Source organism: Suncus etruscus, chromosome 9 (genome assembly GCF_024139225.1).
Source record: "Suncus etruscus isolate mSunEtr1 chromosome 9, mSunEtr1.pri.cur, whole genome shotgun sequence".
Taxonomy (NCBI): Eukaryota; Metazoa; Chordata; class Mammalia; order Eulipotyphla; family Soricidae; genus Suncus; species Suncus etruscus.
The window spans coordinates 71,375,788-71,402,957 of record NC_064856.1 but is presented as its reverse complement, the minus strand read 5'-3'; the positions used below and the strand labels follow the sequence as shown (position 1 = coordinate 71,402,957).

Genomic DNA, 27,170 nt, shown 5'->3' with positions numbered 1-27,170 from the left:
GAAGTCAGTGGATTTTGCTTTGGATAACAGGAGAAGCCACGGGAGTGAGCTGAGAATTGAGGAGGGGAATCTGAGGAAGGTTCGTTCCGGTCTCATTCTAAGCTTTCCTGCAATTATTAATAGAAAGGCAGCAACAGAAAAACCCAAGGCAATCTGATAATCAGGTCTGCAACCCAGCTGAATGGTTCCTTTTATCTTTCTAGCTTGAGGTTATCAGCATCAGCTTTGTGAGCTTCTAACTAGGTCCAGCTAAGCAGCTGAAGCAGGGAGAGAAATGTAAATCTCAGAAGCAAGAAAAATGCTAGACTATTAACTGAAATAGCAGTCACTTTTCTTATGACCATTGGTGTTGTGAGATGTTTTCTCAAGTATAACTTAAGAAAAAAAATGGAAAAACCTACAATACTACAGATTTTCAGAGCAAAAAAAAAGTCATCAATCAGGAAAGTCTTCCCAATTTTTTTATTTTTTATTTTTTTTATTTAAACACCTTTATTACATACATGATTGTGTTTGGGTTTCAGTCATGTGAAGAACACCACCCATCACCAGTGCAACATTCCCATCACCAATGTCCCAAGTCTCCCTCCTCCCCACCCAACCCCCACCTGTACTCTAAACAGGCTCTCCATTTCCCTCATACATTCTCATTATTAGGACAGTTCAAAATGTAGTTATTTCTCTAACTAAACTCATCACTGTGATCTCCTGTTTTGTTTTTTTTTAAGCACTATGGGGCTAAAGAAATACTTTTTTTTTTTTTTTTTTTTTGCATGTAGCAAACCCTGGCCCCTTGCTAGCACCATTACTGGTCCCTTGAGAATCAATCTTCAGGGTTGATCTCTGAGCTTAGCACTGAGCACAGTCAGGTGTGGCTCACAAAAAAAAAAAATTAACATTTCATTTTATTTATTTTTATTTTATTTTTATTGTGGCCGAAGTGAATTACAAATCTTTCACAGTAATATTTAAGGTCGATATTGACAATGAATCAGGGGCATTCCCACCACCAGTGATGTCCTCCCTCCACCCGTTCCCAGCATGCATCCCACATCTCCCTCCTTTACCCCCCAGAATATTGGTGTAACTGGTCCCCACTTTTAAAACTTACTGTGGATTGAGTATAGATTCTGTTGTCATTGACTTTGTGTTTGAGATTCAGGTCTGATCATTTTTTATTTCCACTAAATGTTCATACAAGTGTCTGGACCTGGCACCACTCATTTCCCCCCCTCAATTTATGAGGCTGATTTAAGCAATGTGGTTCTGTTGTAGATATAGAAAAAGAAAAAGAAAAGAAGAAAGAAAACAAACTAGGCGGAGCCCTACCAGGTGTTTTAAATACAAATTTTGAAGAGGGAAGGAAAAAAGAAGAAAAATGTAACAAAAAAAAAAATTAACAGAGGCCGGAGAGATAGCATGGAGGTAGTAGAAGGACGTTGGTTCGAATCCCAGCATGCCATATGGTACTCGAGCCTGCCAGGAGCGATTTCTGAGCATAGAACCAGGAGTTACCCCTGAGTCTGCCAGGTGTAAACCAAAAACCAAACAAAAACCAAAAACCAAAAAACCAAACAAACAAAAGGTAACAAAGCAATAATAAGAGAAATGCAAAAAAAAAAAAAAACAAAAACAAAAACAAAAAGACAAACAAAAAACCTAAGCCAGCAACTACAGAAAAAAAAAAAGTCAAAAAACCCCAACCAGCAACTACATAAAAAGGTTTGTGCTTCTTTTTTTTTTTTCAAAGGCATATTTGGAAAGTTAGAAATGGAATTCCCTTGCCTAAGAGGCACAGGGTTTCTCCACCCTTCAAGCATATTATCATGAGAACCACTACAGGCTCCGTACACATTCTTTTTCTCTCCCCAACTTTATTTTATGGTGCCAGGCACCTTTCCACTCAGTTGTGGATGATATAATCAGGCCTCTCTAACTCGATATCTTGGTATTTACACAGGTCATAGGATGAAGCCTAGAAATAGTCTTTCTTTATAGTTCTAGAAGTTCTGTTCCATCACTGTTGTTGTAATCAGACTTTTATAATTGGTGGTCTCAGTTTTTGCACAGATCCTAGGGCAAAGCCTGGAATACAGTTTTTAAATTATGATTCCAGAAGTTCTATTCCATCACAGTTGTTACAGACAGACTCTGGGATTGGAGATCTTAGTTTCTGAACAGATCAGCATCTCTCCTTTTCGTAATACACCATAATCATTATCATCGGATATGTTTGTGACTTTTTTTTTAGAGCATACCACTCTTATAGATATTACTATGGTTTTTGTGAAGGCATGCAAAGACCAGGGATCAGATAATATATATCATTCTTCAAGTCTGGACTCAGTCCTTATTATATTATATAACTGATATCAAGTTACTTCTTTTCTCTAAGCCATTTTGTTTCCAAATCTTAAAAGAAATCTAATAAAATTGTCATCACTTTATTGCCCCTAAGAAAGTTTATGACTAACACACTTTTCTGCCTAGGCTTAGAGTAAACACTCAATGTAAATTCTTTTCTCCATGCCAATACTATTGATTTCATATATATTCCATGTCTTACTGAACAATTTCCAAGGATGAGTCAAATATAATATATGTGGTAGGAACTAACAGAAAAGGAATGAACAGCCCACACTAAGTCTGTATCATTCCTGCCTTCAAGTTCAGTACCACTCTTATACTCTTGTCATTAGAGCTGACACTACTATTTAAGACTTGGGTCCAAATGCAAGCATAAACATTTATAAGCAGCAGAATGATGAACATATACTGTGACCTCAGTTGCAATCTTCAAGCCAAGGCAATATTGTTTACAAGAATGTAAATGGGGACTCACAAATGGGGAAGTCACATAATTTGTCTGTCTTTTTATTCCAGTACACTAGTTTGATAACTGTAGTCAGACACTATAGCTTAAAATCAGAAAATGCAATATCATCTATCTTTTTCACTAGACTTGATTTATCTATTCATATAGTTTTGTAGCTCCATACAAATTTTATGTTTGAGATATGTCTCTAAAGATTTACATTTGAATTTTTTGTTGAATCTGTAGGAATCAGCTAGGAAAGATATTTAAGCAGTGCTGATTCTTCTGATTCACAAACATGGAATAGTTTTAATTTCCCTGTGTCTTCTCTTTTTTTTTCAATTCAGATCCATTTTATTTCCTTTACTTATCTAACTGCTGTAGTTAGGACTTTCAATAGTAAGTTGAATACATTCTTATTTTGTGTCTAATCATAGAAGAAAATATTTCTGGTTCTTTTTACCACTGAATATGTTATTTATGACCTCAACTATTCTAAGAGAAAGTCCTTCTGTCCCCAATTTACTGATACATTTTTTTTGGTTTTTGGGTCACAACCGGCAGTGCTCAGGGGTTCCTCCTGGCTCTATGCTCAGAAATTACTCCTGGCAGGCTCGGGGGACCAGATGGGATTCCGGGATTCAAATCACCGTCCTTCTGCAGGCAAGGCAAACGCGTTATCTTCATGTTATCTCTCCAGCCCCAACTGAGACATTTTTATAATAAACAAGTATATCTTCCTGAGATTCCTCTTCGCATTTATGTGCATATGAACATGCTATTTGTTTACTTTTATTGATTTGGTGGAGGAGAATTAGGTATAACAAACTATTCTCAAATTCTTGAATAAATCATATTTGGTTGTTATATAGCAACTTTTTAATGTATTACTGACTTTAGTTTGCTAAGATTTTTGCATTAGGGTTCTATAGTTTCTATTTATGATGTTTCAGCTTTTGCTTACAGAATTTTGTTGGTGCTAAAATCTGTGAGAATTCCTGTTTCTTCCATTTTCTAGGAAGTGCCTGAGAAGGGCATTAATAAATGATCTTTGGAGGGAGCAGAACTCATTTGTAATCCCGTCCGGAGCTGTGGTTTTGTTTTAGAAAAGATGTTTGGTTACTTTTTCAATTTCCTTGCTTGTAACTTTCCCACTCAGTGTTTCTATTTCCTCCCAATTTCATTTTGGAAGGATGTATGATTCTCAAACTTTATTGTTTTTTCAGCTTTCTACAACTTAGGAGAAAGAAGCTGTTCAAGTTTCTTATAATATTTTATATATTTTGTGTTATGTATTTGAAACTTCTTTCATTCTTGGTCCTTTTGAGTTGGTTTTTATCTTTTTTTAAATCACATACCTTACCCAGTCTTATTTATTCTATCAGAAAACCAACTCTGGTTATCAATTATTTTTGTTTTTGTTGTTTTTATTTGTATTTTGTTTATTTCAATTCTAATTTTTACTTCTTTATTTGTCCTCACTTTGGGTTTCACTTGTTCTTTTTCTAGTTCTAAAGAGACATGCCTATATAGCTGAAATGTTGGTTTCCTGGATCAATTCTGTAGGGATGTGACCTTCCCTATTAGTCACTGTTTTTGTTTTGCCCCATGTTGTAACATTTATTCTGATAGCTCATGTCTTCATTCTTGCTTTCAAGAAGGTTTAAAATATCTTATCTGGGTTAGAGAGACACAAAGGTGTTTAACATGTGTGCAGCAACCCCGTTTTATTCCCAAGTATCTATGGACCCTTGAGCACAGAAAAAAGAGCAAGAATCAAAATCCCACCCCAAAAAATTACAAATAAAATGTATTCTTTTATTTATTTTTCATTGACCCAATCAGTATTCAATAGCATGCTTAGTTTCCAAATATATTAGTTTCTCTTTCTTTGTTACTTTCTATTCTCCTCATAAGATACTTCCTGCAATTTTAGTCTTTATGAGTTTATGTGTTTTGTGTCTCAGCATGTAGCCTATCCTTGAGAATGTTCTTTGTGCACAGGAGATGAATGTGTATTCAGCATTTGGAAGATGGAGAGCCCTGAAAATGTTAAGTCTAGCTCTTCCAACTCTTCATCTAAGATATTTGTTGGTTTCTTTTGATTTTCTGTGTGATTGATCTGTGCGCTGTTGAAGGTAGTGTTAAAAATCTTCTATTATTGTGGTGCTGTCAATATCCCTCTTCAAGTCTTTCAGGAGTTGCTTCATATTTTGAAGTTCTTTTATTTAGGGTATCTATAATAATAGGTGTTAAGTCTCTTGATGTATTTATCTCTTAATCATTATAAGCCCAATGCTGTATCACTTTTTTAGCTTGAATCTTATTTCTTGTCTAAATATGCTTGACCCTTCTTTCTTAGGCTACTATTTGCTTAAATAACTATTCCCCAATTGTTTTTTTGTTTGTTTGTTTGTTTGTTTGGTTTTTGGGTCACACCCGGCAGCACTCAGGGGTTACTCCTGGCTCTGTGCTCAGAAATTGCTCCTGGCAGGTTCAGGGACCATATGGGATGCCGGGATTCAAACCACTGACCTTCTGCATGCAAGGCAAAAGCCTTACCTCTTTGCTATCTCTTCAGCCCCTTATTTCCTAATTTTTAACTTAGAGCAGGTATATAACAATGAAATTCAACTGAGTCTCCAATAAACAAAGATGGTTGAATTTTTTTCTTCTAATAGAACTCTCTGAATTTGGGACATTAATATTAGTGATATTACTGAGATGAACATGAATAACAAAATTTTCTTTTTGTGTGTTTTTATAATTTTTCTTTCCTATTTGGTCTTCTCTTAGTTTCTCCTCCTTGTACTTTGACATTTTTGTCCTGTTTATCTCATGTAATTCATAATTTGAAATTATTTTTGTAAGTTCTTAAAATATTGGCAATCAGCAGAGGTATTATTTGGGGGACAAGGATCACCCAGCAATGAGCAAAGGTTCATACATATATAGATATCAAACACATGTCAGTGCTCCAATACCTTGTCTACCTCCAATAACAACTTAGTGGCAAGAATTTATTCAAGTTTCTTATAATACTTTATCTTTCTGTGTTATCTATTGAAGTTTATCTTCCTTTCATTTCTGGCTCTATTAAGTAGGGTTTTGTCTTTTTTTTTTAATTACATACCTGACCTTATTGCTGAATACACAATCATCTCCAGTGCATAAAGAGCATTCTCAAGGATAAGCCACATGCTGAGAAATAAAACAAGTGTCCATAAACTCATAAGGACTAAAATCACACTCGAGTTAATTGTTTGGGTTTGTTTTGACAGTTAGTATCAAGTCAACATCTATTATCATAAGCTTATACTTAATTTTCAATTTAAAGCAAGTAAACATCAAATTCATTTTAAGAAGTGCAAATATTAGTTTATTTTTTCTGTTTACTTCTGTCAGTGTCTTACCACTTACAAGTAGGGTTCCTTTGGCATTCCTTACAGAGACAATTTAAGGGAGGGAGGGAGAGAGGAAGGATCAGAGAGTGAGAGGGAAGGTAAGAGAGAGATGGGGGGAGAACAAAGGAAGAAACTAAAGTACAGGGTTTACACAGTAAAAAAATTAACTTTTATAAAATGGTAAAATTCAATCTCTGTGAGGATGTCTTGATAAAACATAGTAAACAAGCACTTTATAGAAGAAGTTTCTCACACTCCAGTAGTAGCAAGGATTTTCTAGAAAAAAATCATAAAGAAGATAGAATTCTTTTGTATAACTGGACACTATTCTCTCCTTAACCTTTTCATCCTTGTTACAAGGGTAGTATCATATACCTTATTTTCCATGTTTTCATTTGTTGTTTTATAACTTCTTCTAGTTTCCTCCCATAGTTCTTAGCCTATAGTTTTGAAATGCTAGTTCATGCACAAAATCCAGCCTGCTTGAATTAAAAATAAACTGAGTGTTTTATCAGAATCTTGGGCATCCTGATTCTATTCCTAGGAACAATCTAGTATCAGGAACGTTTTTGAATAATGCTTATACAGTACATTTGTACTGTTTTGAAAAATAATATTAGTAGCAAACGAAACAGGGGGTCAAATATACATAAGGGAGGGGTTTCCCTCCTCCGCCTGCCCCCCAGGGCCCGAGTTGCCAGGGCCGGCCATGAAGACCCGCCTGGCATGGAGGGGTCCCAGTCTCCTGGACCAAGATTCTGATAAAACACTCAAATTGACCTTTATTGTCTAGTCTTTTATGTATTGCCTCTCCCCTCACTCCTTTGTCTCTCCTACCTCCTCATACCCAAACCCTGAACCATTATCTTTCCCTTATTCAACCCTCCTTATCCTCAGTTCCTGATTGGGTAGACACCAAGACTGACCTCCTGCTCTAACTCCACCATCCAGCTTCTCATTGAATGACACCCTCTCGGTCCTCAGCTCATGCCTATACAAACAACTACAACCAACACACCTGTTGACCCATGCTTGGTGGCTCCTCATGCCCCCATCAAACTATGGACTGATGCATGATACCAGAATCAGCTTCAGCATAACCCCTAGTTCAAGGAAAATATAGGGTTCTGTAATGCTGCAAAACATGTCTCAAACTCAACTATCACCTGTTGTCTTCAAATACCTTTGTTTTCTTTCTTTTTTTTCTTTTTAAAACATAAAAGGGTCACATGCATCTCTTTTGTATATCTCAGATGTATTCCCTTACATCTATAACTCTTTTCAAATATCCTCATATAGTGACAATTTTGCCCACTAGATTAGTTATTTGATTGTTTGATTTTCCCCTTGTGAGATCTGTTTTATAAGCAATACTGGTAGAAGAGTAATTCTGTATAGATTTCACGTTTATACCAAGTTACAGAAAATGTTAGACTTTATTCATTGGCCCTCAGATGCACCAACAATATCTTGTGGCATTGCTTCTCTTTTGCATAGGCACATTAAAATGGGAAAATAATACATATGTAAACAAGTTTTTATCTAATAGAGATGGGAACACAAATTTGGTAATGTAATTAGGCCTTTTACCCTGAACATTGGAATAATGATTTGGCTCAGGTCTCAGAAGAATGGGCATCGCCCACATACACCTGAACTATGGAAACAACCACAATTGTCTTTAACACTCCCAGGATTCAAGCCTCTACCAGAGAAGACCTACCACTGCTTTGGCATTGACTTACTCCAAAGAGTACTCCCAACACCCAGGTGACTCAGCAACAGTTTGCATGCAGGGCAGATTGCTCTGCATTTAATGATATGCTGAAACTAGAGGATGCTCTACATCAGCCTGACATCGACGAAAGAAATGCACAGAATCCAGAGTCTTTAAATATAAAAGTCTGATAGAACTATAGCTAAAGTGTGCAAAAGTTTCACCGGGACCTTGAGAATGACTGGAGTTGGATAGACTGGTATGTCTGGAACCCAGAGTCTGTCTTATGCCAATAAACTTCTGGGGTGAGGCCCTTTTGTAATCAGGTCAAGGACTTTTTTTTCATTTTCTCCATTTTTCTGGACCTATGCAAACATTGGCAATTGCCACTATCACACCTTTACTATATTTTTTTTACTCTTATCCTTTAAGGAAGAAAAATACAACTTACTGAACTTAAAAACAAATTACTGTAGTAAAATGCCTGTCTCAAATACAGGTAGGGGATGGGAAGGGGGGAGGGGGTAATGTTGCACTGCTGAAGGGGGGTGTTCTGGTTATGACTGTAACCCAAATATGATCATGTTACTTAAATAAAAAAATATATTTAATAAAAAAATAAATAAACTGAGAACTTCCTTTTTGAAAAAATTACCTTTTGGGGTTCTTTCATACAGAAGATTACCCAGTAATTTTTAAGTGTTTAGAAACTCAGTTTCTGTATATTTCCTATATCAAGATCAGATTTTACCTTGCCTATGGCCTAGTCTTCTGGGCTTTTCTTTCCCTTGATATATCTTAAAAACTCACATGTGTTTGGATCCATTACTCATTTGCTGGAAACAATTACCTATTTCTCCTTTAAAATCTAATATGAACAACAATATGATATTCCATGAGCCAAATAATGAACATTTTAAGAGAAAAAAGGGAAATTTAAATTCTCATCAGTGTATTGTTTTAGTAAATAAATTTTATCTAAAAGAATATTTAAATTCTACCTCCCCACTTTTTTCTCTCTTTTCAGGAATATAATCCAAAGCCACCAAAAAGAATATACCCAGAATAGGGGGCTGGGCGGTGGCGCTAAAGGTAAGGTGCCTGCCTTGCCTGCGCTAGCCTTGGACGGACCGCGATTCGATCCCCCGTGTCCCATATGGTCCCCCAAGCCAGGAGCAACTTCTGAGCACATAGCCAGGAGAAACCTCTGAGCGTTACCGGGTGTGGCCCAAAAACGAAAAAAAAAAAAAAACGGAGAGATAGCACAGCGGCGTTTGCCTTGCAAGCAGCCGATCCAGGACCAAAGTTGGTTGGTTCGAATCCCGGTGTCCCATATGGTCCCCCGTGCCTGCCGGGAGCTGTTTCTGAGCAGACAGCCAGGAGTAACCCCTGAGTATCGCCGGGTGTGGCCCTGGCCCAAAAAAAAAAAAAAAAAAAAAGAATATACCCAGAATAAAAGTTTGATGACAGAGTCAAAGAGGCACCACAAATGTGCAGAATATCTAAATAACAACAACAACAAAATACAATAATAAATTAAATATTAAGGCCAATTACAATATTATTAAAAATAAAATTACAATATTATTATTAATATTAATATTAATATTAAAGAATTTACGTGGATTGGGCTAGAAATGAAGTACAGGTGTACAGATCTTACATGAGATATTACATCTTTTGTGAGGTGAGCTATAGTTAAAATCCCCAAAACTATATATGGTTATCTCAGCACCTCCAGTTGTAGCCCAAATGCCTCTTCAAGAAAATTGCAATATAATATCATTTAACATTGCTATTTATGACTATTGATTATTCCCTATTTAAAAATTAGAAAACAAATGCAGAAAGATTAGGCAAATTAAAAAAAATACTTCTCTTCATTTTTTTTCCAAAGAGTGTATCAGAAAATAAAAGAGGAAAAAACTTTGGGGATGAATACTCAAAAAATTATTTAGCAAAAATACATCGGTGCCTCCATAATTTTCAGTGGTATAGATTCTATAGTGGTATAGTGGTATAGATTGTAATCAGTTATATACTTCACATTGATACCAACAATTTCACTAAGTATCAACTGTTAAAACCAACTAAACTTGATCCTTGGTTGTTCTTTCTTGTTTGCATATTATATGACATGCCCTTCTCATTTCTCATGTTAAGTGATCGAGGAAAACAGTAGTGCTAATCAAAAACCAACTTTAGTTCTAGAGAACTGAAGGAGACCATGAGTTCTCCATGGTAACAATGGATATAGAAAGTAAGGGCTGGACTTATACTGGTTTCACAATCCAGAACAAAAGGGTTAAAAAGAAACTGATTTCTACAGAATCTGTGCAAATACATAAGTTCCATCTGGCTAAAGGCGCAGTTCTGAAGCATTCAGAAAACAGCTTAAACAGATATATCAAAATGAACCACAATTCACTTCAATGTGGTGAATATTTTCTTTGCCCAGACTGACTCGAGTTACTATTATTTCTCCTTCTCCTAAGGAACTGTAGTGATGGAGGAACAAACACCATAAAAAATGTCTATCACAAAAGGCAGGCAGGGGAAAGGGCAGGAGGTAAACTGGGGGCTTTACTGGTGGAAAATGTGCACTGGTAAAGAGAGGGGTGTTGTACATTTTATGACTGAAATTCAACCATAAACAACTTTGTGACTGTGTATCCCACAGTAATTCAATTAAAGAATTTATTTATTAAAAAAAAAAAAGAATCCTCTGAGAGAAAAACAATCTAGTACTGACTGACCTTGGAATTACATACACATAATATACCTAGTCCATTTTCAGAAACAAGGCTGTCCTCAACATGTCTTTTCTTTATCCTGGGCCCAAGAGAACACATCAGATGACTTAATAGCAATTTAGCTTTGATGATATCATTAATGAGAACCACAATGCATGGTCACTACTTGAGATGCAAAAGCATTCTCGGTAATTGGATTCAGATCACTATCCATAGCATTTTCAGGAGAGACCAAAATATTCCCCTTGATCGCTATTATCCAGCTGTCAACCTACACATAATTCAATAGAGACCAATCACCTCCTTTCTTCCAATGGCAATAAGCCTGATCACAGAGGCAGGCATGGAAGACTGTATCTCCTTGACACCCCAATCTTCAATATCCCCTGAAATCTCTAGGCCTCACCAATACGTCACCTCTGACAAGTTGGAAAAATTATTCCTATGCAGAGAATAGATGTCATCAACCCCAAAAGTTTCAAAGAATTGCCTTTAAGAAGTTCCCACTTGGAGAAGTTATTTAAGCAAATCTGCACTTGATGAGGTGAAATAGAATTAGCAGCTTCAGTAACACAGGCTTCTCGGTTCATTCAGAAGTAGATGAGCTTATTCGCTTCCAAGTGGAATGAACTCAACAACAATACATCACAGTTAACTGTGATCAGAGCTTCACAAAATTTTGGCCAGTGCCTGGAGTACACTGAGGTGCACTTAATATTCCCCAATCTGTAATCAACCTTTTGTACATTTGTTCCTAATCACAGGATACTGTTTCATCTTAATGAACTGTTTTCTTAGTGTATTACAGTTGGTCATTTCAGCATGCCTAATGGCCCATTCACTAAGTTAAATTACAATTACACTCCCTTGGTTTTGGATTCCCAGTGAGCCTTGGAGAAAAGTGATGGTTTTTCTTTCCCCCTTCCCAGGATTCCAATTCAAGGACAGAGTCATAAAAGATCGTAAGCCAAACATACCTGTTGCAATCCACATGGAGAAGGAGATGAGAGGCACTAATGGACAGTGCGACCTTGTGCCAGTGTCCATCAGCCATCCGATAAGGAAATACTTCTGTCCTGGGCTTCCCATTATGGAGATAGTGGTATCGGATTTCATCTCTCAGCCCACTGCTCTCCAGTTCAAAATAGCTGTATGCAAAAGAACAAACACAATGTATTCTACTTCTGAAGAACACAACTGTCATCTCAAATCTAATTATTTGCCCCCAGGTTTCTTTGAACCCCAAAATTAGCTAGTATGGAAAAAGAGCCAGGATATGAAATCAGCTGTGCCATATAAGATTCAATTTACCTGCTGAGAATCCCCATGGAGCAACCCACTACACTGAAATGGAGATTCACTTTGAGGTAAGAACCCCAAATTAATTACATTAAAGTCTGGATCTCTTAAATATGAAGCATATAAAGTTCAGTACCCTTTGGATAACCTAAAATAAGCTGTTCACAAGTAATAGGCTTATTAAGTTTGTTTTTCCCACTACTATTTTACTCACCCAACAAGTTAAAGAAAAATTGTGTCATATATACAGTTATCAGTAAGTACAAAAATATTAGTAAAATAAACTTATTAGTAAGGCACTTTTTCTTGCCCATATGTAGAAGGCTATTTATGGGCCACAATTTCTAGATAATAAGTAAGAAGGGTTGAAACTACCCAAATCTAATCATGAAATGAAATATGCAAGTGAGCTTTTCTTATGCCCAGGTGATTAAATTTTCCAGGACCATGCAAACACTTTAATTATATCTAAACTTTAATTTTACCTCACATTTTCCTAAGCCTACAGCTTAGTCACAAAATATAGCAGAAAACTCTGGGTTCCTCTTTAAATATACAACAAATCTACATCAGTCTTTTTTTTTAATGCTAGATAATATTTATTTAGTGTTTGTTGTTTTTGTTTGGGGGCCACACCCAGAGATGCTTAGGTGTTCCTCATGGCTCTGTGCTCATGGGGGGATCAAGTGAGATGCTAGGAGTTAAAAGGGTCAGCCACATGCAAGTCAAAGACCCTACTCACTATACTATCTCTCCAGCACTCCCCTAAGCCCCTCAGTCTTTTATTCCACACTTCTGAATTGTGTCATCATCAACATCATGACTAATCTCAATGCCACAGCACTGCACAAAATATTTGGCAGTGCTCTCTAATTTATCAATCACGAAAACTTATGAAACTGATGTAATCCTTTTCAAATATATTGTAAAATTAAGGTTGAGGAAATTAAGCAATACACTCAGGCCAGGATTTAAACTCATGTGTAAAGTTGACTATCTATGCAATGCTTAGCAGTTTGCAATCCATCATAAGGGGACTAAGGAAACATGACTTCAGGTGGTAAGATCATCAACAAGTCATTCATCCAGACAACTCCAAAGCTTCTCACCCAGACCAGTAACTAGATTCAGTTCCTAGATTTGGTGGGCACACCAAATCTGTTTCTGTTTCTCCACAAATCTGTTTATAATCTGTTTCTCCACTAAGCTGCTGCATGAGTCTAACACATTACTACTCAAACACTCAAAATGCATCTTCCAAAAAGAATAGAGTGAGCATATCACGAAACAGCCACATTATCCATGATCCCCAAAACACACATCAGGGGGTGAAAATGCTTACTTCTTGTTCATAGTAATCATCTCAAGAGGGTGGGACAGGAGAAGCAGATTCAAGACATCCTCTGACCAATCTCATTTTCATTAAACAAAGAATCAGGTATCAGGTCAAAAACTAAAGATATCACTTATACTATTAGAGCTAGGTCCTGTGCCCAGGCACAGGCTTATTAAAAATAGCACAATACATATTGTATAAAGCTACAAAGGAGAAAATCTTTTAACAAAGAAGACTTTTATTTTAATGGAATTCTCCAAATGTCTTACAAGCAGTTAAAACATTGGAAGAATCAATCAGAGAACTTAAAAGGTCAGTAAGACCTCTGAGATTATCTGGTCATTCAGTAACTTATTCAACATGTTATTGTTATTCATGGCATAAAGGACTAAATGGAGAATTAAAATATAGATCCTGTTCTATGGAAAAGACTAATTAAAAGGGAAAAGGGGAAATAAAATATGGGTCACTCAACCACCTAAATAAAGCTAGAAACTGGTTTGTGAGAAACACAAGTGTCAAGAGACATGTCATTCAAATTGTCAAACTCTCTGTTCCAGCGCTTGCATCATCTGATTTAATTACTTCAAAGTAGCATATGCCTATTTCACATGAGATCAGAGGTCTTTTGGCCAAACTCTAACCAAAGTCATGGGATCCCTGTACAAAAAATGCATAAAGATTTTATATCTAAGGCCAAACCAAGATGAACATATCCACTAGAAACCTCTCAATAGCTGACCAATAAATATCATCAGGAGGCTATGCTGTTGAAAAAGCTCTCAATCAATCACAAAACTAGAAATACTCCTAGTGAGGCTGGATTGATAGCACAGTGGTAGGGCATTTGCCTTGTAAGCAGCCAACCCAAAACGGACATGGGTTCAATCCCTGGCATCCCATTGGGTCCCCCACACCTGCCAGGAGTGAATTCTGTGCACAGAGCCAGGAGTAACCTTTGAGCACCGCCGGGTGTGGCCCGAAACCAAAACAAAAATATTTTAAAAAAATCAAAGAAAACACCACAAGAAAAATCCAAAAGACAACGGGAAAAACCGTACTTTCAACATAGGCATAAGACCTGTAATACACCTCCTCTTTACCTGTTCTCCCCCAAATGTAAAGTAGTCTTTTGCACCACTTTGGTCCTTTAAAAACTTCGCTAACTCATTTTATTTCTTTTTTTTTTTAAATGTTTGCCCTACATATACATTTGTGGGCACATACACTTTTATTTCCTTTTTTTATTTTTTTTTATTTTTATAATCGTTTTTGGGTATGCGACCTATTTCTGTTACCCACTCTGTCCAACCCAAATACACCGACAATATAATGGAGCACCACTTCCCTCTGCAAAGGCACACTAAATAAAGGGGAAATCTTACATATAAAAAAAAAAGAGCTCTTATCTACTAGAGATAGGAACTCATAGTTGTTTACAATACAGGGTTATCTCCTACCTTGAAAATATGTCATGTGGAATCAACTTAGACCTCAGGTGATTAGATACCATTCAACCAGCCTTGAACCCTGGATTCCAGACATAGAAACGGCACAGCTCTTCACAACAGCTGCAAGAAACAAACTTCATCTGGGACAGCCTTATTACTGCAGGGTCAACAACAAGGGCCAGCTCTAACATGATGTCCCGACAATGAAGAAAATGTGAACAACTTGACCTTAGAGAAGTTTAGCCTACCTCACCAGCTAACGACAAGACAAAACCAGAAGACGTGGCACCCTTTGGTAGGTCCAAAAGCCAAGATCGTGTTTCACAGATGACTAGATACGAGAACCACGACCAGACTGTATACATCTTGGGACCAATAAAAAAGCCCTAGTCTAGGGTTTGAACTAAGACCTGCACAATAAGCATGATCCCCAGTTCCAAAGGTCCAGCAGAGACAATTGTAACGGAAAGGGGCTTCTGGAAGCACAAAGAAAGACGCTATCCTAGATGCCATCCTAGGTTCAGGGCAAAGACCAAGATCACCAACCACAGAAGATGGATTAAAATGGTACTGAGGTAACAGAACCTCTAGATTCACAAAGACTGACTTCACCATAAGTCCCACCTCAGGATCTGTACAGATACTGAGACCTCTAAACACAGAGCTCTGATTGTATCACCCTGGACAGAGCAGAAGTCTTCCACACACCAAAAAAAAAAAAAAAAAAAAAAACCCACCACCGGGAGAGTAATGATCCTGAGCAAAGACTAGAGCTGATTCCATGACAGTATACTCCAAGGACGGAGAAACCCCATATCGCACAGGGCAAGTGAATTCCTTTTCGAATGACCCCAATATTTACTGTGCCAGGGCAGGAGGGAAAAAAACAAAAATACAAAAAAACACAAAACCTTGGACATTTATATATATTACCTTCATTTTTTATTGTTATTATTATTTTTATTTACCTAGCTATTTTGGTTGATTTCTCTGTTTGGATGTGATTATTGAAATTGTTGTCCCCAAATATCCTTTTTTTTTTTCTCTTCCTTTCTTTTCTTTCGTTATGTGCTACGCCATGTTTCTTATTTCAAGACCACGGTGTGTTTTTTATGTTTGTTTTTTTCGTTTGTTTTTGTTTTTTGTTTGTTTTGTTTTGTTTATCTGTCTTTTGTGGTGCTTATCGATATAGCTGGAGTCCTCACTGGATATTTGACACTTCTTTTGGTACTGGTGGAGTGTTTCACCTTCATTCTCTCATTCATTTCCCAAATCGATGATGAGAACCTCTAGAAGGATTCTGCCCATTTTCGGGGTATTAGACTTTTACCCCCAGTTTATTTATTTTCTCTTTTTCAGGCAAAACCACGCAACTTGAACTAGCTAGCCCTGCCCCCACTTAGAGGGGGAAATAAGGGAGGCGTCAAGACCAAACTGATGCAAGACTACTAAGTAATAGGCTAGATACAGAGGGGACCACATGTTCTAGACGCCCTGGGGGTGAGGGAAGAGGAAATCGGAGGTAGGACAAAAACGGAGGTGTAAGGAGGACAATTTAGGGATGGGAATCCCCCCTGATTTTATGTAAATATATACCTAAAATATTATTGTCAACAATATGTAAGCCACTATGATCAAAATAAAAATTATATTATTAAAAATAAAAAAAAATCAAAGAAATACTCATAAATATAACCAGATGTAATTTTTCATATGAGAGCAGAAGGTGGAAGAAAAGTACAATAGTTAAGACTCTTGCTTTGCATGCAGCTAACCCAGGTTCAAACCCCAGAACTGCAAATCCAAAAGTCCTGACTGCTGCCAAATGTGCTCCCTACAAAAAAAGAGGAAGAACAGATTTATTTAATCAGATTTAATATTTATTCCTGAAATTATGGCCTCATTAAGCAAGTACTCAATGCACTATACACAGCTCTTTAAAGATCACTTTACAAAGCACTGAAATATATGATTACTTTGGGGGCACAGCTATTAGGAAAAAAAATCCTAATGTTAAGCAATTGGAATCAGGTGACTGAGGTAAAGTTCTGACAGCATCATGTATATATTACAAAAGTACATTAACTCAAATAATTTGTATGAATATCAAGATAAAGCTCTTTCATAAGTTAAGTAATTATAAGGTCCTGGGAATGATAAAAACTCTGGATCAAAAAATTATATTTAATAACGATTTTTTCAATAGTGTTGGGAAGAAAACAAAGCAGTATTTACAGGAGGAAATTATCTACTGAAATAGTTGAGTTTTAGTCCTGGGGAAAATTGGAGTAGTTTGAGTTAGGCCTAGAGGAAAGAGCCATCATTTTTAGTAGAGTCTTATAACTCAAAAGTGTGTACAAACAACCAGCAGCAGTTGAGCCATGGAAATCCAGATTAGGTGATCCCAAATAAGAAATATCTACATAAATAGAAATTTTTATTTTAAAATAAACTATTTCCCCATGATTAGGAACATATAGAAGCAATGTAGAGAGCCCCAGGGTGTGTTTTACTTCTGGGTTATATGGTCATGGTGAAGAAAACTGGTGTGATTATGAGAGAAAGTGAAGAAGAGCACAGTGCATGCACTAATAGGAGAGGAGCCCTAAATATGACCATAAACAGGAGTTAGTGAGCTGTTTGCACCCAAACAGGACTTCCTTCAGAATACACATGATTGGGGATATTTTCAGGCATTTGAGAAATGGAGAGCTGTGTGGGTGATAAAATAAGCAGATTATGTTTTTTGTTTTTAAGAGGTTTTATTTATTATTTTAATAATAATTTCTATATTTAAGCACCATGGTTATAAAAATGTTTGTAGTTGGGTTTCAGTCATTGAATGTATTTTGGTTTTGTGTGAGAGGGCTGGGTTACACCTGGTGGTGCTCAGGGGTTACTCCTTGCTCTGTGTTCAGAAATCACTCCTGGCAGAATCAGTGGATCATATGGGATGCCGGGATTCAAGCCACCATTCATCCTGGGTTGGCTGCATGCAAGGCAAATGCCTTACTGCTGTGCTATCTCTTTGGCCCCTCATTAAATGTATTTTGTGAGTAGGATTTCTCCCTTAGTCTTGATCTTCAGTCAAAATGAGGAGTTCCAATGAACACTCTGGGCTCCCAGAAAGGCTGTTCATTCTGCAAATAATTGAGTATAACAATGGTAGGCCTTCTTAAGTCTTTGCTTTTACAGTCCAAAATATTCATGCTCTTCCTCTAATTTTCCTGTCTATCACACACTAAGGCAGTCAGGGGCAAAGATGGTTAAGCCTTTGCTTTTTTTTTTAGATTCCTTCCCTCATTGGCCCTCATCCTCTAAGAAAAGTGGAAAACTTCACTCCTGAACCAGGGAAGCCATCTATGAAGCATCCAAGGTTGTCTATGACATCATCTGGAAGCAATCCTCTACCAGGGAAGACCCTACTGCTGCTCTGACATCGATCTACTTAAAGGAGTCTTCCCTTAACACTGAGAAGACTTAAACAACAACAATGATCTGCTTACTGGACAGGGCTTTCTGCATTACCCTTTAATTGTGAGTTGAAATTAGACGCCGCTCCGCACCATCCTGACTTCAATGTAGGATATACAGATTCCAGGATCTTCAATACAGAAACATGATAGCAACAACAGACTGTGTGAAAAACAGAACTGTATTTGGCACTATGGACAATGTCCTGGATTGGACAAACTAGTTTGCCTGGAGCCTAGAGTTGGTCTTGTGTCAGGAAACTTCAGGGGTAGGGTCCCCTTGTATTTAGGCCAAGGCTTTTTCTTTCCATGTCCCCCATACTTTGGTGGGCCTATGCAAATGATAATTGCCACTCTAATACCATTTTTACTGTGCTCCTTTGACTCTAAACCTTAAAAATAACCACTTAAACTTTTGAGGTTAACTTAAACTAATATTCATGTGCATGGAAATGTAAAAAAATACTATGCCTTCAAGTTTAAGGAGTTACACAAATTTTATGGCTTTAGATTGCTTTGTGTACTGCTAAGAAATGTTATAATGTACTACAGTCTGGGGTCTTGAGGGGCAAAGTAATTGTACATGGGTTCTGTTTTATTTTTCTTAATGTTCTTTGACTGTAGGTTCAAAATTGGGGTGTCAGCAGGGGGATTTCTTCTGAGAACTCTGTTTTTTGGGTGATTGTCCTTCCACTTTACCTTGTCCTCTTTCTTTGCATCCTTGTTCACATAATTAAAAGGAAAAAAAGTGTCAAAAAAAAGAAAAGAAAAGAAAAGAAAAGAAAAGAAAAGAAAAGAGAAGAAAAGAAAAGAAAAGAAAAGAAAAAGAAGAGAAAAGGTTACATAGTATCTCATAATTCTTGGATGTGGAGTGTAATTATCCATTTGTGAAAAGGCTGTCTTTATGTTCTATTTCACTGGAAAAGTTAGAATAAAGTGAAAATAAAGTTCTGCAATTATGAAAATTATGTATTTTTGTATGTATGTACATTACAGGTTGACAAAAATAAGTGAAAAACTTGCCCTCTTACATTGAAAATATGTATCCAGGAATAAAGTCATGTGCTCTGGACTGGTCGTAACTATCCTGCAGCCTAACACCTCACTAACTTTCCTCTCTTTAACACCATCTGGCACTAATAAGCCCAATATTGTAGAGTCTTTCCAAGCTTAGCTTAATTTTTAAAAACATTTCTTTGTTTATGACCTAGACAGATCTAGTTCTCCAATGTTTTATGTAGTAGGGAAAAGTAGAGTCACCAAAATGGAAGTCAAATTTCAAAATACTATTTGAATTACGTAGTAAGTGAGAAAATAAAATCCAGGATCAATTCAAATAGTTCCAGTAAGATCAAGATCAACCAAGTTGTTGTTATTAAATGCCTGCTATTTTTCCCCAAAACATGTACCCCAGATCCATTTTGAGGCCTATACAGACATAAAGTTTATTTTATTTTTTCTATATTTTATTATGCATATAATTAAAATGGTTATATAAACTCAAAATATAACACTGGTTCTGAATACTAGGATGAAAACATCTAAAATTAATTTTAAATAATATCCATAACTAATTCATTAGTAAAGGCAAAAGATTTCTTAGAACAAGGCTCTTTTCCAGTAATACCACAAGGATATATTGGCTAATTAAAGATTCTCACATGCAAGGCAACTGCAGACTTAATGTAATAGACTCTCATATTTCAGTACCAGCTTCTCTGTGCCCTTGACAGTCAATCAGATCATGGGAGTCTGAGAGGGGAGTTTTTAACAAAAGAAAACTAGGGCATTCCTACCCAGTGCAGAGGAACTGGAACAGGAAGCAAGCCATGCAGATACCTAACTACATTTAAAAACAAAAAGCAAAGAAAAATATCATATGTATAAAAAGAGCTCTTGGGTAGATCCAAATCTGAAAAACTAAGATGGTTTACAAGCAGCAGGAGAGAGAACAGAATGTAAGGGTCTTGCCTGGCATGCAGCTGACTTGGGTTCACTTGTCAGCATCACATAATATATATAGACCCACAAGCTCTGCTAAGGGTGGTCCCAGAGCACACAGCCAGGAATAATCCATGAGTAAGCAGATACTGCTGAATATGAACAATCCCCCCATCCCTCAAGTAAAAAGGAGCATAGAAAGGGTTGAGCATATGATTATCTTCAGGAAGACCAAACTTGACTCTCAGCACCTTGTATAACTCTGAGCCATGCCAGGAGGGACCCCCATTTAAAGATCCAAGAGTAGCACCCAACCAGCATGAGTTGTAGCCTCTCAAAAGGATAGAACAAAAGTTCTAATACCACAGTCCTTACACATTGTTGGATGTCAGAAAAGTATAGTTCTGTATGTATAATGATAAAAATATAAAAAATATAGCTAGCTTTTATCTAATATAAGCAAATACTACTTAAGATCTATTTACCATTGCCAAATAATGCCTTTGGTTCTTCATATTCATAGCAAAATCATTGCTACAATAATTCTTTGCATTTCTTTAAATCTTTATCCCTTTGTTTTAACAAATACTTTTATAGCACTCATTCTGAGCCTGACACTATTGTAAGAATATCTCACTTAACCCTCATTGCAAGCTTAGAATTTTCCAACTGTTACCATCCCTCTTTTATAAAGAATGGCACAAAGTGACGAAGATATTGAACCACTTTTCCAAGATTACAAACCAGCCAGCAGCAGCATTAGGATTTGAGCCAGAGCATCCTAGCTCCAAGGTCTATACCTTATGCAGTGTGTTAAGCCCACACTTTTATCCACCCCTCATTTTTCAGACAATAAATTTATAATTTGAAGTTCACATACCTATAGGTAAATGAACTTTAACTTGAACCTGGACCTGGCAAACACAAAGTTACTGCTCCCAGTGGCAACATCCCATTACTTTTTACTGTGTAAAATGTTTAATGTATTACCTCTAATTCTGCCAACAATCCTAAATGCTGTTTCTGGATTCATATTTTAAGCGTGAAAGCAGACTCCAGTGATTGATGATGTGCCTTTCCCAAAGTTCTCTCTCTCTAAAGATTCAAATCCAGGTCTCCTTAATACCTGGATCCATAGGCTTTCTGTCCCACTGAGCTTCTCCCAGGGCATTGTGCCTTGATCTTTTAGGATCAGAGGGTCAAAATACTTGCATAACATCTAGTTGGGCCAAAGCCCGATACCCAGCTTTCCAAAAGCCAAATGAAGACCAGTCTCCATTTATCTCATCATCACCAGAAAAATATTCTAAAATTGTGTACTTAGATGTTTCTTTTCCTCTATGTGAGGTAATGGAGAGACAAAGCCAAAGTACTAGGAAGTTAGATCATGATATGTCAGGTAAGGAACCTTCAGTTTGTACATACTAAGAAAAAGAACCTTTAAGTACTAGTGAAAAGAGCATGGGTCCATAATACTGAGTCTTGATTTTAGTCTGCTGCATAGAGCCCTGCCAACGCCAATAAACATGTTCCCTGCCTGCCTGCACCTCCCTTGGACATGGCAAAAGAATCAAAACACACCAGGATTCCTGGAAAGGGTCAATGGATCCCCAGTCAGGGAGAGTTGGCAGATAGGAGCTCCTAAAGAAAGCAACTTCATTCTAATCTGTTGTGCAAATCAGAGTTTCTAAGAGGTTCTCTAGGAAAAGAAAGTCACTTCCAAGTCACTGTTGTCCTGTATTTTTGTTTTGTTTTGTTTGGGGGGGGGTCATACCCAGTAGCATTCAAGAGTTACTCTTAGCACGACAGTCAGAAATCACTCCTGAAAGGCTCAGGGGAACATATGGGATGCCGACGATCGAACCCAGGTCAGCCACATGCAAGGGAAATGCCCTACCTGCTGTGCTATCACTCCAGATTTTATTGTTCTGTATTTTTAATGTCCAGCTCAGGTCTAAATTTGTGTAATTCATATACTATTTTACAAACTTGTCAACTTTATATAAAACCTAGCAATTGATTGGTCCATTGCACTCCAATCCTTGACATTTTTAACAATTTTAGATCTTCTGGCTCTTTTCATTCAGGATGAAAACAACAGGAGACAGTAGAAATGGTGATTAGTCCCACTTAGCCTTTCTCTCTGGATATACACCAAACTCTATTATAATGTGCATGATCAAAGCAGTTGAGAGGCTTTAACTTATCCATGCTCAGATTTTTTTGTTTGGGGGATCAGAGGAGAGGGCTTGTTGTTTCATTGGGGGGGCATATGTTTCATTTGGGGGTAGTATTTAGAGTTTATTCCTAGAGTGTTGCTCAGTGGTTGCTCCCAGCAGTGTTCAAAGAACCATGCTGTGTAGGGAATTAAATCCTGGGACTTCTGCATGCAAAGTATGTTCTCTAGACCTGTCAGTTATTTCCTGGCTCTCTTCACCAATTTCAAAAAGCCCCAAATAAAAATTCAGAGATCTGGGTGAGTGAGAGTGTCATTAAATAAGTCTAAGTCTTTAAAAGCTGCCTGTAGCAAGACACCTTTCTCACATAGACAATAAGCTGGGAACCAAGCTATATTGGTAGTAAATCATAAAGATTTAAGGTCATTAGATAATCTTGTTTCATTAAAAAGAGATATAAAAACATGAAATTGAGAAAATAAAAAAATACAGAAGTAACCAGGGATACAGTACTACATTGCTAGATTATTAGAAGAAAGAAAGTACAAGAGGCAATAAATTCTCTTGCATTGTATCTGACAAATAACTAACACTGCATGGCCTAATATTTCTTTTTTAGAAAATGGTACTTTCCAAAACCAGCCACATTATCTCCTATCCATAGGTAGTTTTACAATATGATCCCACTTTTTACCTGAAAGGTAATATCAAAGTCAGGTCCTGCTTGGTTATGGGTGGGTATGTCTATGCTTTAAGGTAAAATGTCATCTTTGGTGGCTTCTAAGGCTGATTCTGGTGGAGTTTCTTGGTTGTCAGAATACTCATATCTGAAGTCATCAGTCACTCATAGAAACTCTGACTCCCATAAGGTAGTCGCTTTATAAAGAAGCTCTTATTGAGGAAAATTAATGCAATTATACTAGTGGACAGATACAATTGGGATCCCACTCTACTAGTAGATACCATGAATGAAAATGCTTCTAGATTCCTTCTCTAACTGACCAGTTTTTCCAGATAAATCCAAGAAAATAATGGACAAAACATGCCTTCTAAGATTGTCCAAATTTCTGAGTCACAAAACCTGTGATTATATATTGGGATATTTGTGTCAGACATCAAGATTAATAAGAACACTAGGACCAGAGCAATAGCACAGTAGGTAGGGCATTTGCCTTATACTCATCAGACCTGCATTTGATCCCTGGCATTTCATGTGGTCCCCTGAGCCTGCCAGGGGTAATTTCTGAGCACAGAACCAAGAGTAACCCCTGAGTGTCACTGGGTGTGGCCCAAAAACAAACAAATAAATAAATAAAAACACTAACATTAGATATATAAGATTTTACCTTTAAAGATTAAAATGATGGGTTTTAATGGACTGGAGCAATATTAGAAGATAATGTGCGGGGCCGGAGAGATAGCATGGAGGTAAGGCGTTTGCCTTTCATGCAGGAGGTCATCGGTTCGAATCCCGGTGCCCCATATGGTCCCCTGTGCCTGCCAGGAGCAATTTCTGAGCCTGGAGCCAGGAATAACCCCTGAGCACTGCCAGGTGTGACCCAAAAACCAAAAAAAAAAAAAAAAACAGAAGATAATGTGCATAGTTTGGATGCTACCAACATCTCGGTACCACATATGATCCCCTGAGCTCTCCAGAAGTAATCCCTGAGAATAGAGCCAGAAGTAACCCCTGAGCACCATCATATGTGGCCCCAAAATAAGCAAAGAATAAAACTATAACAGCAACAGTCAAACAGGGAAAACAAATAAAACTGTGCTGTCGTAAGATTTTACACTATATAAAGCACAATAATTCAAACAGAATGTAGTAATCTGTACATATATGCACAAATTTTAGCTCCTAAAAAAACTACTGCAGAATAAATCAAGAGGATAAATATAAAAGGAGGAGAGTTTAGAAAACAGAGCACTATATTTACACAAAGGAAGAATATTTAGACTACACAAAGAACTGCTTTAAAAATGAAAAACTTGTTAAAGTAATTTTTAGGACAAAAAATAAAAATAGGGTCTGAGAAAATTAATAGCAGCTATGATGGCCAGCTCATGTTCAATCCCTGGCAGCTGAAATGGTCCCCTGAACATTTCAAAGAGTTAAACACAACACAAGATATAAAAATACCAATCATGAGTCAGAGAAATGCAGATTAAAACTACAATGAGATAGTACTACATGCATTTAAAAATCTCAATATAGGGGCCAGAGAGGTAGCATGGAAGTAAGGTATTTGCTTTGCATGCAGAAAGTCAGTGGTTCAAATCCAGCATCCCATATAGTCCCCCGAGCCTGCCAGGAGTGATTTCTGAGAGTAGAGCCAGAAGTAACCCTTGAACACTGCCGGGTGTGACCCAAAAACCAAAAAAAAAAAAAACAACAACAAAAATCTCAATATATAGCTAAGAAATCTAAACATGATCATAGCCCTTATAATCATGTAATCTTTTCCTTCAAGGTTCACTCAAAAAAAATGAAAACCTTTGTCCACAAATTGCTTTGTACAACAATGTTCAATACAGTTTTACTCTTAAACTAAAGTAAGATCTTAAACTAAAAACAACGCACTACACATTGGCAAGAAAATAGATAAATAAATTGTAGCATATTTATAAACTAGAACATGAGCAATAACAAAAAGGAATGAAATTCCATGAATTCAAAAACAAGAGCAACATTGGAAATCTCATGGGGGCAAAATGTGAGTTCTATTCCTGGCACTACAGAGACTCCTGAATACTACTAGTAGACCTAGAGACTCTCCACACAGCACTAACTTTGGTTTGAATAATCCCCCCAGCACAACCTGAAATCTTTCCAGCTCCTGTGTCCTACCCTGAACACAGAATTCTAATAGCAATGCATCCTTCGCAACAAGTGTTAAACCACCTATGTACTGAGTACTGGAAGGAGTGGCCCCTAGGCCTTGGACCAACACTATGGAAACCGATAAAGCAAAAAGAAACGACAGATCTTAGACAGGAAAGTGATAGGATTGAGAGAACACACACAAGCACACACACACACACACACACACACACGCACGCACAAATACACACACAAGAATCCATATTACAAAATTCTAATTACATAAATTTTAAGACTACACAAGCAAAGCTTATTTAGGGGATGAAGAGAGATTGATTTTCTGGATTAGAATTGATAAAAAGTGAATTCTCAAGAACGTTCTTTTCATGTGTATATTTGTCAAAGTATATTATTTGCACTTTCTGTAATTACCTGTATATTGATATAAATGCAGACAGTGTGATAAAAATGTACCCCAGAAGTATATTAAAAACTAAACCTAAGGTTCACTAAGCCGGAGTATATGATTGTATGCAGGAAGCCCTGGTTTGATCCTCAGCACTGCATATTCCCCTGAGCATAGTCAAGAGTGAACCCAAAGTAGCAAGCCAGGAAACAGACCCTGAGCACTGCTCGCTTTGGCCAAAAGTATGAGGACCATAGTGCCTGCCAGGAGCTATTTCTGAGCAGACAGCCAGGAGTAACCCCTGAGCACCGCTGGGTGTGGCCCAAACACCAAAAAAAAAAAAAAAAACCAAAAAAAAAAAAAAAAAGTATGAGGACCATAATTCAGGTTTGTCTCTACTAAACATCTGGGGTTATTGACCTTAAGAGAATGTTTCAAAGCGTCTATTTTATATTAAAATATTACAAACTATATACTCATCCAATTGACTGAAAACATAAATTTGTCCCAAAATTTCTATTTAATATCAATATATTATTTCTTTCTATTTTGTTTTCATTTTGTTTAAGTTGTACTTAGCACTTCTGGCTCTGCTTAGGAATCACTCTTGCAGTACTTAGGGAATGTAAGTGGTTCTGCCAGTCTGCCAGATATAAGGCAACCACCTGAGACTCTGTAAATCTCTTTAGCCCCATTAGATAGTATTTGTCTAAAGAAATAAATGCTAATGGACCATACTGGTATATTTCTCACTAAGAATGGCCTATTTCTTTTTTTTAATATAATTGCTAGGGAGAAATATTTATAGTATACACAAGTCCATTCAATAGTCCATGTACTAGAATACATGCCTACTATTGAGCCCATTCAACTTGAAATTCAATTTGTTTGAGCTTATCCATATAGTTCAAATAAATATTAATATAAACAAGAATTATCATTTCTTATTATAGTAGGAAGTAACATTCCACAGGTTTAATTTGAAGGAAGAAAATAATGGTTTAACATTTAATCACCTTACCAAAATATCCTTTAGTCACCATGATTCTATTCCTTATTTCTCTCTACAGAAAACATGAAAAGAAAAAGACTGGGGCTGGAGAGATAGCATGGATACAGAGCGTTTGCCTTGCGTACAGAAGGATGGTGGTTCAAATCCTGGTATTCCAAATAGTCCCCCGAGCCTGCCAGGAGTGATTTCTGAGCATAGAGCCAGGAGTAACCCCTGAGCACTGCCAAGTATGAACCAAAAACAAAAACAAAAACAAAAAAGAAAAGAAAAAACTTATAAAGATAAGATGCTGGTGAGAGGGCATAAAACCTCCCTTTCCCCAGAAAAATAAAATATGTCTCTGCACTCCCCTTTATCTTCTTTTGACTTGACCTGGTGAAATTATCTGTATACTTACATTTTATCTCTGAACACAATGCTTTCAGCAAATTTCTAGCAAGAGATTATGGTGACTGTAATTACAAACTAACTTTTAATGAAGATAACACTGTTAAACAAAATGTAAAGATAATGTTCTTTACATCTACTCAAAATTGTTCCCATGCAGTCTTTTAAAAGGAAG

At 36.9% G+C, this 27,170-nt stretch overlaps 1 protein-coding gene across 2 annotated transcripts in view; it reads right to left on the bottom strand.

Annotated features, from left to right (window-relative positions):
• Window positions 1–27,170, bottom strand: part of NELL1 (neural EGFL like 1) — a 1,037,291-nt gene that overhangs the window by 857,677 nt on the left and 152,444 nt on the right. For both annotated transcript variants that reach the window (XM_049781002.1, XM_049781004.1), the window contains exon 4: window positions 11,667–11,837. In XM_049781002.1, coding sequence (XP_049636959.1) covers window positions 11,667–11,837 — 171 coding nt within the window. The remainder of the gene's footprint in view (window positions 1–11,666; window positions 11,838–27,170) is intronic.